The 15,151-nt window shown below is 39.8% G+C and overlaps 1 protein-coding gene and 1 non-coding gene across 3 annotated transcripts; both read right to left on the bottom strand.

The window, feature by feature from the left end:
- Positions 1–2: 2 nt before the first annotated feature.
- On the bottom strand, positions 3–14,946 carry NUP43 (nucleoporin 43). Of its 2 annotated transcripts, none has more exons than XM_036414869.2 (9): positions 14,623–14,946; positions 12,889–13,227; positions 12,233–12,355; positions 11,114–11,191; positions 9,427–9,607; positions 8,094–8,229; positions 6,387–6,538; positions 3,848–3,970; positions 3–1,582 (listed from the first exon to the last, which is right to left on the bottom strand). In XM_036414869.2, the coding sequence occupies exons 2-9, from the start codon at positions 13,006–13,008 to the stop codon at positions 1,353–1,355; spliced, it is 1,143 nt and encodes a 380-aa protein (XP_036270762.1). In that variant the 5' UTR covers positions 13,009–13,227; positions 14,623–14,946; the 3' UTR covers positions 3–1,352. The 2 variants fall into 2 exon arrangements, with proteins under 2 accessions (XP_036270762.1, XP_045428928.1); XM_045572972.1 differs by having other exon boundaries at positions 12,889–13,206.
- On the bottom strand, positions 5,232–5,338 carry LOC118706279. The gene has a single exon (XR_004983984.1). It is a non-coding gene; the product is annotated as a U6 spliceosomal RNA (small nuclear RNA).
- Positions 14,947–15,151: the final 205 nt, after the last annotated feature.

The following is a 15,151-nucleotide window of genomic DNA, read 5'->3' as shown; positions in this document are numbered from 1 at the left end:
AGGAAAATTCATAGCTATGTTTATATGATTGAACTCATGTGTTTACTGGTGGGGAATGTGCATCTATATGTATTTCATTTTCACAAAAATTATATACATTGATGAATAAAAGGAATATAAAAGACTATTAATTAAGATAATTAGTAGTTAAAATTTGTTTTTCTGTAATGAATTACTTTTGTAATAACAAGTTTTTAAAAATTAATCCCAGTAATCACATTATAAACAGTTTAAAAATTCTTATCAGCAACATTTTCTTTCCTCCTAATTCTTTAGAATTCAGTCACTAATTAATGAAACATTTTTGAGCCAAATATATATAAAAGCAGATTCATATACATATTTCATTTTTAAATACTGACAAAGAAACAAAAACAAAAACCCTGAGATAAGGTAGCATAAAGTTTTCTTAAAATATTAAGAGAAAAGCAAAACTTGACCATAATTACTATTATTGGAATTATAAAGTACATGAACACACTTCAATATTGCATTTAATCTAACACATTATGGAAAGACAATGTCATAATACTGTCTTAAAACACTATGGAAGGTCATATTAACATTTCAAATAAGGATAAAGACAGCTAAATTCTTTACTCTTAACCGTACAATCACACTAATCTCATACATGTTACCTACCAAATTTTAGTTTCAAAGTCGGCTCACCTACCAATGTCAAATTCTATTTTAATGCATAATGTCCAGCAATTTTCAACTACATTATAAAACTAAACAAAAGCAAAAATCCTTAGGGAAGACGCATTTTCTTTTTTCTTATCAAGAAAAATAAAGTTGGGAATAAGCAGTTGATAGAGTTCTGTTCAAAGATACTCAAAGGAACCTGTCAAAACATTTTCCCCTTTAAAAAAAATTTGTGAGTTTTTTGTTCTACTCAATTGTTTCTGGAAAAGTTTATTAAAATTATTAAAGACATAAAATGTGAAAGGACTGAAGAAAATATTTGCAATAAAAAGAATTAACGTTAACACTGACTAATGCCACATACTGTTAATAAAAAGGATAGGAACCCGATGGTGATTTGACAGCTCACATCAGAAATGAAGAGCAGCTTCCACGAGGTGTCCAGGAGGGTATTTGAAGGCAGTGCATTCATCAACACGAGGATCCCAGCTTCTTCCACAAGTTCCCGTTCTGTGCCATCAGTCAGTCACTTAACAGATTCTGCAACTGTTAGAGTAGCCAACTAACAAAATCCAAACCGGCCATTGCCATTAATGACAGTTTACTACAAATTTCACACATTTCAATAATAAAAGTTTGCACATAGAAGTTGGAATTTGAAAGGCTATTTGTATGTTTTTACCTGATATCTTATAATGATAGTATTTTCATGAAAAAAGTTGTCTAGTAACATAAATTGCTTCTGAATCAGTTCCACAAACAAGACAAGGACCTAAAACATCCAAACTGTTCACAGACAAAGTCCTGTTGGGAAGCAAGCTTGTGATCTCAATCCGGTCTCTCCCAGGATCAGTGCTGAGCCAGGAGCTTATGAGAGACTGGTGAACATTAGCCTGGTTACTAATGCTATGAGACAAAAACGTACTGTTTCTTCCTCCTGGGAGAAAAAAAAAGGGGAGGAGGGGGAGAGAAATCTTTCAAGATTAATTTTACTAGTATATTAGTGAACATCCAAAATTCTAGTCATATTTTTTAAAGGCGATGACTTAAACTTGTTTAATTCTCGGAATAACAGGTTGATTACGGTATTCATGATTACACATCACCATTTTTTACCAAAGGCCTATTCCACAACATAAAAACTCAAATTTCCATGGGATAATATGGACATCCAACTTTAGGCAAAGCAGATTTATGTGGACCCTGTCTTTCTGTTCAGTCTTTAATGAAAAGTGTCAGAAATGTAGCAAAATGGCCAGAAGAAACGTAGAATAAGGAAAAAATAAAATATAGTCAACCTGCTTTTGTTTTTATGACCCTTTATTTTAAAAGCAGAATTTTAGAACACTACCAGATTATTAACTTTTATCTCTAACAGTGCTCTGTATTTAATATAGAAGTGAAGCAGTATGTTTCAGTTTAAGCCATTATTTGAAATTTTCTTTCCTCTCAACTTTTTGCCAAATCAAATAAAGACAGATTTCATTTATTCAAAATGTGGCCGAGTAACTATGATGTGCCAGGCTCTGTGCTTAAGTGCGGGGAATACAAGGCGAAGTCCCTGATATCTTCAAGCTTAATGACTAGTAAGGTGCAAATCTTGCTGATTCTTTTTAAAAATTCTTTTTAAAATATATTTTTATCGATTTCAGAGAGGATGGGAGAGGGAGAAAGGGATAGAAACATCAATGATGAGAGAGAATCATTGATCCGCTGCCTCCTGCACACACCAACCTGGGGAATCAAGCCTGCACCCTGGGCATGTGCCCTGACCAGGAATCAAACCCGTGACTTCCTGACACTCAACCACTAACCACCGGCCAGCAAAATCTTGCTGATTCTTGAAAGCCCAGTCAACTTCCTTCTCTAAGCTTTTGAAGGCAACACTAGTTCATGCTTCTCTCTTCCTGCCAGGAACCCTCAGCACTGTATGTAACCACCAATTTACTAATTATATTTCTTATGATTTAACTTTCCATGCTCCTTTCTCTATAACTCTATAACTAAGAATTTTTAATAGGTTGCACAGATTATATTTGTTTTACCCTTCCACAGTGTTTAATACTGTGCTCTGCAATACTAGATTCAGAATATAGTAAATTATTTTATTTCTAGCCTAACAAAGGCTCTTCAAACAGTGAAATTTCAAATGTTAGATAGTGGGGCAGAGGACAAAGTAAGTAAAAACCAAGTGCTTAGTTAATCCTCAGATAAAGTTATTTTTCTCCATAAATCAAGTTAGCACAAATATGCTACATGTTGGGAGGGCAGAGGAGGTCCATGTAGGGGAAGAGGGAACTTGTAATACTTTCAATAATAAAGATAAATTTAAAACAAACGAACAAAAAACCAACATTACATGATCCACACAATCCATACTTCTCCACATTTTTTTTCTGGAGAAGTGTTAGATTTCCCCTTGGTTTTTTCTTTTACTGCTCCATATTTTACATCACACTTGAATACTGTGAAATAACCTTATTAGAATCACTGTGATTAATCTCCTACCTGGTGTCCCTGCCTCCACTTTTACCATCCCTCTCCCCATAGTCCATTTTCCATACAATAGCCACAGTGACCCTGGCTGGTGTGGCTCAATGTCTTCCCATACACCGACAGGTCACAGGTTCCATCCCAGCACTAGGTGGAGGCAACCAATCCACATTTCTCTTTCACATCAATGTTTCTTTCTCTCCCCCCTCCCTTCCTCTAAACTAGGGGTGTCGAACTCAATCAGAGAAGGGGCCAAAATCTAAAATCCAGCCTAAATCGCGGGCCGAATGGTTTACTGAACAGTCATAAACTGTCATTGTGATGGAAACGCATCAGAGTGCAGTGATGACAGCGCGGTGCGGGCCACATTGCAAGGCCTGGCGGGACGGATTTGGCCCGAGGGCCTTGTGTTTGACACATGTGCTCTAAACCTTTCTCCCTCCCTCTCTCTCTAAAACCAACAAAACCTGCTCTGGCTGGTGTTGATTAGAGCATTGCTGCCCCCTTCCCTCCCCTCCCCTGCCCCTTTCCCCATTCCTGGTCAGGGTTCAATGGTCCCAGTCAGGGTGTGGGAGGCAACAATTAATATGTCTCTTTCACAGTGATGTTTCTCTCCCCTCCCCTCTGCCCCCTACTTCTACCTTCTCTAAAAATCAATAGAAAAAAATATCCTTGAGAATAAACAAACAAACAAAAAACAACTTTTTACCCTGGTGAAAGAGTGATGACTTTTCAGGTACATCAGTGGAGGCATCCCAATGCCACAGGGATCCATCTTCCGAACAGGTAAATAGATGATCTGGGTTGGATGGGTGAAAGTGAACTTCCCACACTAAAAAGTAAGAACCAAGAAGCTTATGCTGTGCAGATTAAACAAACATTAAAGCCCTATCTCTAGGCATCATCTCCCATTAAACTTCATCACACACCTTCGAATCCCAAGTCTATGAAAAAAATCAAAGGCTTCGGAATTAAGCCATACTATAACTCTTCATTCTATAGATAGGATAAAGAAGACAAATAAATCTACATGTGTATTGGGCCAGCAAGAATAAAAATATGGCCCTGACTGGTTTGGCTCAATGGATAGACAGTCTGCCTGCGGACTCAAGGGTCCCAGGTTCGATTCCAGTTAAGGGCGTGTACCTTGGTTGTGGGCATGTCCCCCAGTGGGAAGTGTGCAGGAGGCAGCTGATCGATATTTCTCATCTCATTGATGTTTCTAACTCTTTATCCCTCTCCCTCTCTGTAAAAATCAATAAAATATTTTTTAAAAGAATAAAAATATGTGCTAATCATTTGAACTATTACATTTTTTTTTTAAATGTAAAAGTATGGCAATGGGATAATTCTGAAAATTTTTCTAAAAATTAGTTTAGATTCTCTCATTTTCAGTTCCTGTGTCATGATGTATGCAGGTTATATTACTAGAAAGACTGAGAGAGAAGACCATAAGAGTAATATACAAATGAAATTCGAAGAGGCAGAGTCCAATCTAGTGCACGCCAGGACTCTGAACACTTTTCTTCTGTATCACAGAAATAGCTACGAGCTCCCAGCAAACCAAACCTGGAAATGCTCTAAGAATCAGATGGAAGGCTTTTATGAAGCCAACTTGGGACTGAGGCCTCCTCAAGCTCGAAACTTTATGAGAACATCGTGTGCCCATAGACATCTGGGAGCCAATGTCTGGCCAGGGTGCTTCATGAAGGTCTCAGCAGCATGCCGACAAAACAGGTAGTTTGTGGACAAAGGTTTTATGATTCTGGGTCAGGTGATCTTAAAAAGGCAGCATATAAACAAAATTTTTTAAAATCCAAAAAAAAGGAAGATTTCTGGGCAGCGAGGGCAGCCCCAAAAGTGCCTGAGGTGTGGCATAAAAAGTGCAAGGCACATGTTTGCAAGCTGGCAATTTTCATTCTGACATTACCACAATTAAACATCATGTCACAAACCATAAAAAGGTCATGTTCCTTAGCAGGGAAGGAATGTGTTCTGGGTGAGTCCCTGAATAAAGTGCATTAATACTGCTTCATTAAAACAACCCAGAGAGCCACAAACAAATGCCAATAAGATTCTTTAGTTTAAAAAAAAGAAATATGGAACGCTTCACAAACGTTCGTGTCCTCCCCGAGCAGGGGCCACGCTAATCTTCTCTGTATCGTTCCAATTTTAGTATATGTGCTGCCGAAGCGAGCACTAAACATAGAATCTTAAGTATTTATTTATTTTCAAATTAGAAAACAAAGCTCCACAAAGCATCTGCTTCATTTCTAGCCAAGAGTCAGGATGAATTTGAGGTAATACATTACAATACACTACACTTGTATGTATACTGCCTAACAACATAGTTAAAAAGGGGCTAAGTTATAAGTGACTGGTAAGAAGAGATCTGAAAATTTGTAATTGAACTACTACTGTGTTAGCCAACATCAGACTCCAGGAGGGCATACCCTATTCCTTTTTATCCATTTCTTTTCCTGAGCACAGCTATAAATGGAAAAGACAAAAGCTTTCTATCCTTTTATTTGCTTTATCTTAAATATAATCTTAAAAGTCACTTTTCTTTCCGAGATAATAAGGTGAAACTTATGAAACAGAAATTGCAATTCTAGTATAGCAAGCATTAATACAGTTGTACTTTTATTCAAGTATTAATACAGCTGTACTTTTATTCAAGTATTAATACAGTTGACTGGAGCACAGTCCATACACCAAAAAGTTGCAGGTTTGATTCCCAGTCAGGGTGCATAAGGGAGGCAACTGATTGATGTTTCCCTCTCATATTGAGGCTTCTCTCTCTCTCTCTCCCTCCCTCTCTCTAAAAGCAATAAAACATATCCTTCAGTAAGGATTAAAAACGAGATTTCTGTTCAGCCTAAAAATCCCCCCATCAATTTTCATTCTGACAGTTACCACAATTAAACATTATGTCTCTCCTCCTCCCTTTCACTGTCTAAAAGTCAATGGGAAAAAATATCCTCTCGTGAGGATTAACAAAAAATTAAAGTAAAATCAATAAAAACATCCTTTAAAAAATTACCATAAAAAATAAGTACATAAAGATGAACAAAAGCAGGGTAATCACTGTGGTTTTGGATATAATCATATTAAAGAACTTACATAAAAAGTCAAATAAAAAGATTAGTTAATTACATTATTTATACAATTTAGCAAAAGCAGAAAGTTGTTTACAGTGTATCATATAACTCACCCAACAAAAACTTACGAATCTCCATGATACTTACTTTCCGCTTCATGAGCCTTCAGCAGAGACACAGGCATAGTACCTTGTCTAACATCCCAAATACTCAACATGCCATCCTGGCCCCCAGTAGCTACAACGTGCTGCTGGTTGGGATGTCTATCCACACAGTGGAGTGGCACTCGGTCACCAGTCCTTTTATGGGAGATACAATAAAATCAAATGTTGTAAAGGATACTTACTTTGTATAACCCAACAAACATGTTTCATTCTAGTAACTAAATGCAATTTTGTGGCTAGAGCTGTTGGCTGAACTTAAATCATGTCCAAAAACCGAATATATTAAAATACACTTCTGCCCTAGCTGGTGTGGCTTAGTGGATAGGCCTGCCAACCAAAGGGTTCTGGGTCCAATTCCAGTCAAGGGCACGAACAGGCTTCTCCCTGGCCTAGGCCCTGGTCGGGACATGTGCAGGAGTCAAGCAACTGATGTTTCTCCCACATTGATGTTTCTTTCTGTCTTTCCCTCTCTTCCACTCTATCTAAAAAAATCAATGAAAAAATATCCTTGGGTGAGGATTTCCCAAAAAAAATAAATGAATAATTATATATATAAACTATTAGAAACTGGTGGAGTGGATGTTTAAAGGCCAAAACTATTCATTCTCTCTTCAATTTGAGAGGCATAGGAAGCAAGATAATCTGATGGAATGATGTGCAAAACACATTTATTTCCATTTCTTGGCTTTTAAAAAACATTATAGCATAGGCCTGTGTGGTGCAGTTGGTTGAAGTCGTCTTGTATACCAAACAGTCTCAGGTTTGATTCCTAGTCAGGGCACAATTATGGGCTCAATCCCTGGGTCAGGATGAGTATAGGAGGCAACTGATCAATGTTTTTCTCTTTCATTGATGTTCATTTCTCTCTCTCTTCCCCTCTCTCCTAAATAAAATATATATCCTCAGGTGAAGATTAAAAGAAAACAAAAACCTGGGATTTTATTTTTCTCCCAATCATAGCTAGAGTACTATACTCACTATTTTTAAAAAATATTTTATTGATTTTTTTTTTTTTTTTTTTTTTACAGAGAGGAAGGGAGAAGGATAGAGTTAGAAACATCGATGAGAGAGAAACATCTATCAGCTGCCTCCTGCACACTTCCTACTGGGGATGTGCCCGCAACCAATGTACATGCCCTTGACCGGAATCGAACTTGGGACCCTTCAGGCCGCAGGCCAATGCTCTATCCACTGAGCCAAACCGGTTAGGTCAGTGGTCGGCAAACTCATTAGTCAACAGAGCCAAATATCAACAGTACAACGATTGAAATCTCTTTTGAGAGCCAAATTTTTTAAACTTAGACTTCTTCTAACAACACTTCTTCAAAATAGACTGGCCCAGGCCGTGATATTTTGTGGAAGAGCCACACTCAAGGGGCTAAAGAGAGATACAGTTTGCCAACCACGGGGTTAGGGCTATACTCACTATTAATAAAATCATTTGATGAGCAAAAATAAATTCTCCCCATTAAATAATATAAACTTTAAGGAGATAAAGACTCTGAATCAAGATACCAAATACTTACTAAACGCAGCATGGCAGTATCAAACCCATCAAATTATACTTGTTTTATCAAATTTAAATAGGAATTATTCTCTTAAAATGCAATATGGTTTAAAGTCAATTGCTATAAGTGATTGAATAAATTAACTTTGCATTACACTACTGAAACTGCAAATCAAAACTTACAGTGATAATATTTGAGAGGGCTCATTTCCTTGTTGTCTGAAGTCCCATATTTTTAATTGTCCAATTGAATTCACTGTAAGAATCTCAGGAGTTCGAAGGAAGGTTACAGCATGCAGGGTGCTGCTATCTGCATTGTCTGCAAATTAAGAAAACAGCAGTGTGTGTTAATGGGTCCCCCTGTGCCATGAATATCTTAAACCATGTTCTTTTTTAAAATTACTATTTTTCTACTTTTTAAATAGCATTCTTTTTATGGAAACATTACATAGGTCTAGTGAAATTTTAAATAGGTCAGTTTAATTTCTATAAAAAATGTACAGTATTATTCTGCTGACTCAAATTCATCTTTCCTCATCAACTAATTCTCATCTCTGTGAAGTCCTTCCTGATTGTTATATGGTCCTTTCCTTCTTCCTACAGTATTTAAGCTTTAAGCCATATAATATAGCTTATATTTATACACTTTGTCACACTCCTCCAAACTGCCACCAGGCAATGGTTCTTAAACAAGTGGTGCTTCTCAGAACTAAAACTGATCATAAACCAGGAAAAACGCTGATTCATGAGCACAATCCATAGAGCAGTGGTTCTCAACCTTTCTAATGCCTCTACCCTTTAATATAGTTCCTCATGTTTATGGTTGGTGAGGCCCAACCATAAAATTATTTTGGTTGCTACTTCATAACTGTAATTTTGCTACTGTTAATGAATCGTAATGTAAATATCGTAATGTAAATATGTGTTTTCCAGTGGTCTTAGGCTCTACAGCAGCGGTTCGCAACCTATGGGTCGTGACCCACAAGTTGAGAGACTAAGACCCTAAGACCAGGCTGGTGGACTATTAAAAGTATCCTCAGGCAAGTCTTTGTGAAACACTTTGTGAGACCCACTACACTAGAATATTTCTCATAAAGCACGATAGGGATTATATCACCAGCTTACTTAAACATTTTCACCAGCTCCTGAGTTGTCCACCCAACAAAATGTAACCTCAATGGCTATGCATTGGACTCTTCACAACCTGGCCACAATTTCCCTTCCTTGCTTTCTTTCTCACCTTTCCTATATAAATATAGTCAAAACACTCTGTCATTCTCTAGTTGGCCCTATCAAGCCTCCATACTATTCCCCTTGTCTGATGTGCCATATTTTAGTTATGCTCTAGATTAGAACCTTGATTAAATTAACTGCCACTTGCCCCTCAATTCCTTATCCAATAACCCACTCCAGCCAAATACCCTCATAAAGGGATTCTGCTTTGTACATTTCTATATCCCTGAAACGCCTAGCACTGTACCTACTTAGCACAAGATGGGTGCTTAATTTTTCTTACCTATGGTTCTCACAGCTTCCTTGTGATCAACTCTGAAGAGATTTATTCGACCATCTTCTCCGACTGTGACAATCTCTGGGCTGTTGCACACAACACCTGTGCACGGTGCAGTGCTACAGGAAGGACTGCCTGGACCCGTGTGGAAGTGAGCTGTCGTCCACTGCTGGCTGACTGACAGAGTCTAGGAGTCAGAAATGAAGATATAATCCATCAGAGCAAAGTACTAAAAAATTAGCACTTTTCCCCAACTAAAGAGTGTTTTAAAATTTTCTAACACTCTTCGTATTTGTATTTCCAAATACGAAAGTCTAGAACTTACTTCCATCAAAGCTCAGTATACAATGGATTAGATTCTAAAGGAACACTGTCCAAAAATATCCGAAACTTATTTCAAACTAAAGAAATGGTTTTTAGGTATCTGGTAGTAGTGTGTTCAAAAGCAACTTTAAATTATTTTTATTGATTTCAGAGAGGAAGTAAGAAATAGAAACATCAATTATGAAAATCACTGATCAGCTGCCTCCTGCACACCCCCTACTGGGGATGAGCCCACAACCTGGGCAGGTGGCCTGACCAGGAATGGAACTGTGACCTCCTGGTTCATAAGTCAAAGCTCAACCACTGAGCCACACCTGCTAAGCAAAGCAACTTTAAATTCTTTAGGGCATTAGCCTAAGAAATAAATCTCTATAGAGCTTTTTAAATTGTTCCAAAAGAAAAACAGTAAGAGCTTGGTCTTATATTTATTTACTAGGCATGCATAAGGAAAGTGACCTTTATTAATTCCAAACTAAATAAGCACTCTCTTCCAGGAACTTAAAACTGTTCCTACAAGTGAGGCCATTGTAAAGGATTGCCCTCACCACGATGCAGTGAAGATCAGCATTCTTGGGCTTTAGTACACAAGAAAGACATCGATAAAATGTCAGTGGTGATGGAAGGAGACTTGGCTTGGGGTGAACACACAATACAATGTACAAACGATGTACTGTACAGCTATACCCCTGAAAGCCATATAATTTTATTAATCATGTCACCCCAATAAATTCAATTTTTAAAAAGGGGGAAAAAGGAAAAAAATGTTAAGTCTTCATACAGTGTATCCTCTCTCCTAATTAAAACAGATATTCTAGCCACAGAAGCAAAGTAGCTGTTCCTGTTCTAATTCATTAACACCTGAGCTAGACGGTTCTCTTTCTTCAAAGTCCAGAGAAAGAACTTAAAAGAGAATTATAGAAGTGACTTGCCAGATTCTATATTGTTAAATCCAAATGAACAGAATTTAAGACTATCCAATTTCAATAAAAGTTCAGTGGATAGAGCGTCGGCCTGCGGACTGAAAGGTCCCGGGTTCGATTCTGGTCAGGGGCATGTACCTTGGTTGCGGACACATCCCCGGTAGGGGGTGTGAAAGTGGCAGCTGATCGATGATTCACTCTCATCGATGTTTCTAACTCTCTGTCCCTCTCAATTCCTCTCTGTGTAAAATCAATAAAATATATTTTAAAAAGTTCACGTAAACAGCTCTAGAGTTAATCTACTAAAAGATGGTAACGTAACAATTTTTCTACCCCATGTTTTGAGACTTAAAAATCTTATTATTCGTGTCATTATTAAGTACAGTCTTCTTTAAGCCTTCCTAAAAATAATTAAAATACAAATTCAGTTTCCAACAGCATTTCTTTACCTGGTTGTTGGGATGGTGAAGGAAGACTGTTACACATCCTGTTGACGAAGCAGCTACAATTCTTTCCTGGTCGAAAAACTAAGTAGAAAATTCCTGCTTATTAACAGATTCAAAAATATCAATAGGGAGAAAGCTCATTTGCTTATCTTAAATTAGTAGTGATAACAACTTTAAAATGCAAAGAGTCTGTAAATGCTAAGCAAATAAAATGGGATGATAAATCTGAAAGTCAAAACTCCTATTCAAATAAAAGTATTTTTGTGAAGGAAAAGTAACTATTTCCTCCCCCTAAACTCATTAATCTCTTATTGATTTAATTACTTTTGGACCACTACCATAAAGCTTTAGAAAAGGACCATTCCCACGGTTAGGCGATCTTCTATAGAAGAAAATGCAGGGACTCAGTCACACAGACACAGGATTTGAACACATAATCCCATCCCACCGCTTAAGTGCCTCGAGACCTTAGCCACATTAAACTTTCTAAGCTCAGGTACAGCTTTACCAGGGGAGAACTAATCCCTACTAAGGAGGTTGTGAGAATTCAAAGAGCAAAAACAAGTTCCCTTTTAGAGCATTCCTCATATAGTATGTGTTCAAAAGATCTTCGTGTCCGTTTTCTCATTGATAAAACAGATAACAATACTTGATTAACAAACAAGCAATGAGAATTAACTTATGTGAAATTCCCAAAACAGTGCTTGGCACACAGAAGATAGTCAATTAATTTTTTAAAATTTCTTTATTGATTAGGATGTTACATATGTGTCCTTAGTCCCCCAATTTCTCCCCATCCCCCGACGCATGCCCTTACTCCTCTGGTGTCTGTGTCCATTGGTTAGGCTTATACGCATGCATGCAAGTCCTTTGGTTGATCTCTCCCCTTCCCCCCACCCTCCCCTACCTTCCCTCTGAGGTTTGATGGTCTGATCGATGTTTCTCTGTCTCTGGAACTGTTTTTTGTTCATAAGTTTATGTTGTTCAGTCAATTAATTTTTAAAGCTAAGATTAAAAACTAAGATTAAATCCACATCCCCTGCCCCAATCCTGATTCTGTCATCGAGTAGGCTATAAGCTCTCAAATCATAACCTTAGCTTTTGGATATTACACAGGCTTACTTGTAAATCCATCACGTCACCATGGTGCCTGATACCGCACAATAACTGATGGTCTCCTTCAAACCCTCCATCAGAGTCCAAGTTCCCCAAGTCTCCAGTGGACCACAACAAAACACGATTTTCCTGTAAAGCAGAAAGTTTTATCTGGAGCTGTATACGTTAAAACTCTCGAATATTAAAGCCTGCATTGCCTTCCGGCAATCTTGCTTTAAAAGCAGCTCATCCGAAACCGGTTTGGCTCAGTGGATAGAGCGTCGGCCTGCGGACTGAAGGGTCCCAGGTTCGATTCTGGTCAGGGGCATGTACCTTGGTTGCGGGCACATCCCCAGTAGGAGGTGTGCAAGAGGCAGCTGATGGATGATTCTCTCTCATCCATGATTCTAACTCTCTATCCCTCTCCCTCTTCCTCTCTCTAAAAAAATCAATACAATATATTTAAAAATAAAAATAAAAAAATAAAAGGAGCTCAGAATAACGAGGGAAGTTTTCAGCACACCATCGATGATGGTTCGGAGGCACAGGGCATCCGAGCCCGAGACGGGGGACTCGGGGGACGGAGAAAGGCAACGGGACCCAGAAGGCGAGAGAATTCGGGGCGGGGGCCAGCAGCGAGGGAGGGAGAAGGCAGGGGCTCCCTGGCCCGGGGGGTGCGCTACCTCGTTGTCCCAAGAGCCCGTAGCGAAAGTCTCCGCGGGCTGCAAACTCCCCGAAGGTACCGGTCGCCAGCGGGTCTTGCTGATTTTCTGAGACACAAACTTGGCATAAATCTCCTCCATGCCGAGGTCCCCGCAACACTGCAAGCGGCACGGCGCGCGCCACTCAATCCCGCCTCTTCCCGCGGAGCCCTGATTGGGCGGGCCCGACGGCGGCCGCGGAGGGCCAATTCTCTGCCGCCGCCGCAGCGCGGACCCGCCGGCCCGCCCTCTCCCGGGAGTTTATGCGCAGCTCCCGGTACTGCATGACCTGCTCCTCATCTGCAGAATCAGGCGGGAACACTGACTCAACGCATTTGTGCAAAAAAAAAAAGTGCAATGTAAAGCAAGTTTAAAAGCAAAAACAAAATAAAATCAACTAAGAGAAACCACCTGGTAGCTACGTCTGAGAGTTGTACATTTCACGGTGCGTAGAAGAGTCCAAATCCTTAAATTCTCACTTAAGTGCATTGCCATTAACATACCAACTTCCTATGCTAAACTGCTCCCTCTTTGTTTCCCAAATAAATCCCTTGCTTTAAAGTGAACACACACACTGTCAGTGTCTACAGTTGGGATTCTGGAGGCTCCAGTTCTAATTCTGACGACCATTGTCTAGTTATGTAACCGTCTTCAATTCATTTATGTATGGAATTAAGGACGAGTTTGATAGGTAGCGTTGATGCCCAGAAATCTGTGCTGTAGGTCCCTTCTATGCTTTTGATTACACCTTTAATGCCCTTTTATTAATCTCTTCTCAGAATCATACCCATCTTTCCAGGACCATTTCCTTCCCATATCTTTTCCTGAGTAGCCCATGATCTATCTAAATAAAAAAAAAACTTTATATTTAGACCACTAATAGCACTTAAATTTTGTGCTCTGTTGCTAGTTTTCTTTTGATGCAGATCCCCAATTGGAATTAGATCCTATTGCATACAAGAGGTATGACTTATTCATCTTTTTAAAAAATCTCCTTTATACAGTATTCATAATGGTGTGTTGGTTGTCAGCTTTAGAGAGATAGCAGGTCTTATTAAATATTGAGACTGGTTCTGTTTTGTTTTAAATGGAAGACCATCAGGAAATAACAGAAATGAAATGGATAACTATTAGTCCCAAACTGACCGTTTTATTCCTGATATTGAAGTAAAGAACGCTGTTTTGAGTGTGGTCTCATTTATCGTCATAGAATCCCAGAAAATAGGTACTGGTAATATATATTTCAGAATGGAAGTAGGCTGAGTGTCACCTATGACAAAACCCCATGAGAATTAGAATTTGAAAATTGCTGACACCATAGTATAAATGTCTTGACATAGCTTTTTCTTCCTTAAAAGTTTGTTGGGTTAAATGGTGATTGGATTCTGTCGGTCTCAGTTCTGATTAGGAATCAGCAAATTCCCTTTGGGGTTCTCGCTCATCGTCTTGCAGAGCTGACAGCTATAAAGCTGGTGTCTAGTCTAACGGTATAATTTGTGAGGCTTAATTTGCTGAAAACGCACAGTTGTGTTGGGAAAATAACACATTCCACATAGGATTCTGTGGTATTTTTAACCATTACATTGCTCTAACAAGTAAAGCATTCTCCACTTGCCCCCCCCCCATCCCACCCCCTCACCCCCCACACACCCATATGTCACGGTATTCTTCCACTCTCTGAACTTGTGCTTTAGGATCTCAGGAGTCTCTACTAACCAAACACTGATGTACTTGTCACAAAGCCAGAGGCCTGGGAACTCGGGTCAAAGGGAGCCTTTGCTCTCCGGTGCTTCTATGAAGATTCTTCAAGGCTCCACCACAGGGAACTCGGGATCCACCTAAATATTGGTCCACAGGGTTGGGTGAGGCAGGATGGAGAAAGCCCACCATCTAGCAATCTGAACAGCCATAGGAGCAGACCGCGGCTGGCAAACAGCTGACCCGTCGGCGACCGCAGAGCCACCACGGCAGAGGAGGAACCAGATCGGCCCCGCCATCCATCCCGCCAGCGCGCGGGGCGAGCGGTGCCGCTGCCCGGCCCGCGCCGGGGCCCACTCACCCACCCACGCACCCACCCCGCCCGGCCGCGGGGCAAACCCTGCAGGGAGGCGGCAAGCAGCTCGAGGCCGCGTCCGGGGACACCCCGCGCTGACTCTGCCTAGCCCAGCCCAGGCTCCGGTCCCGGGAGCCGCTGCAGCCGGCGGCGCGGGCCGCGCTGCTCCAGGCCACCCCCGTCCCCCGCCCC

The sequence above is a fragment of the Pipistrellus kuhlii genome, unplaced genomic scaffold (assembly GCF_014108245.1).
Source record: "Pipistrellus kuhlii isolate mPipKuh1 unplaced genomic scaffold, mPipKuh1.p scaffold_m20_p_5, whole genome shotgun sequence".
Lineage (NCBI taxonomy): Eukaryota > Metazoa > Chordata > Mammalia > Chiroptera > Vespertilionidae > Pipistrellus > Pipistrellus kuhlii.
The sequence above is the reverse complement of the archived record's forward strand: the minus strand, read 5'-3'. Positions and strand labels throughout refer to the sequence as shown.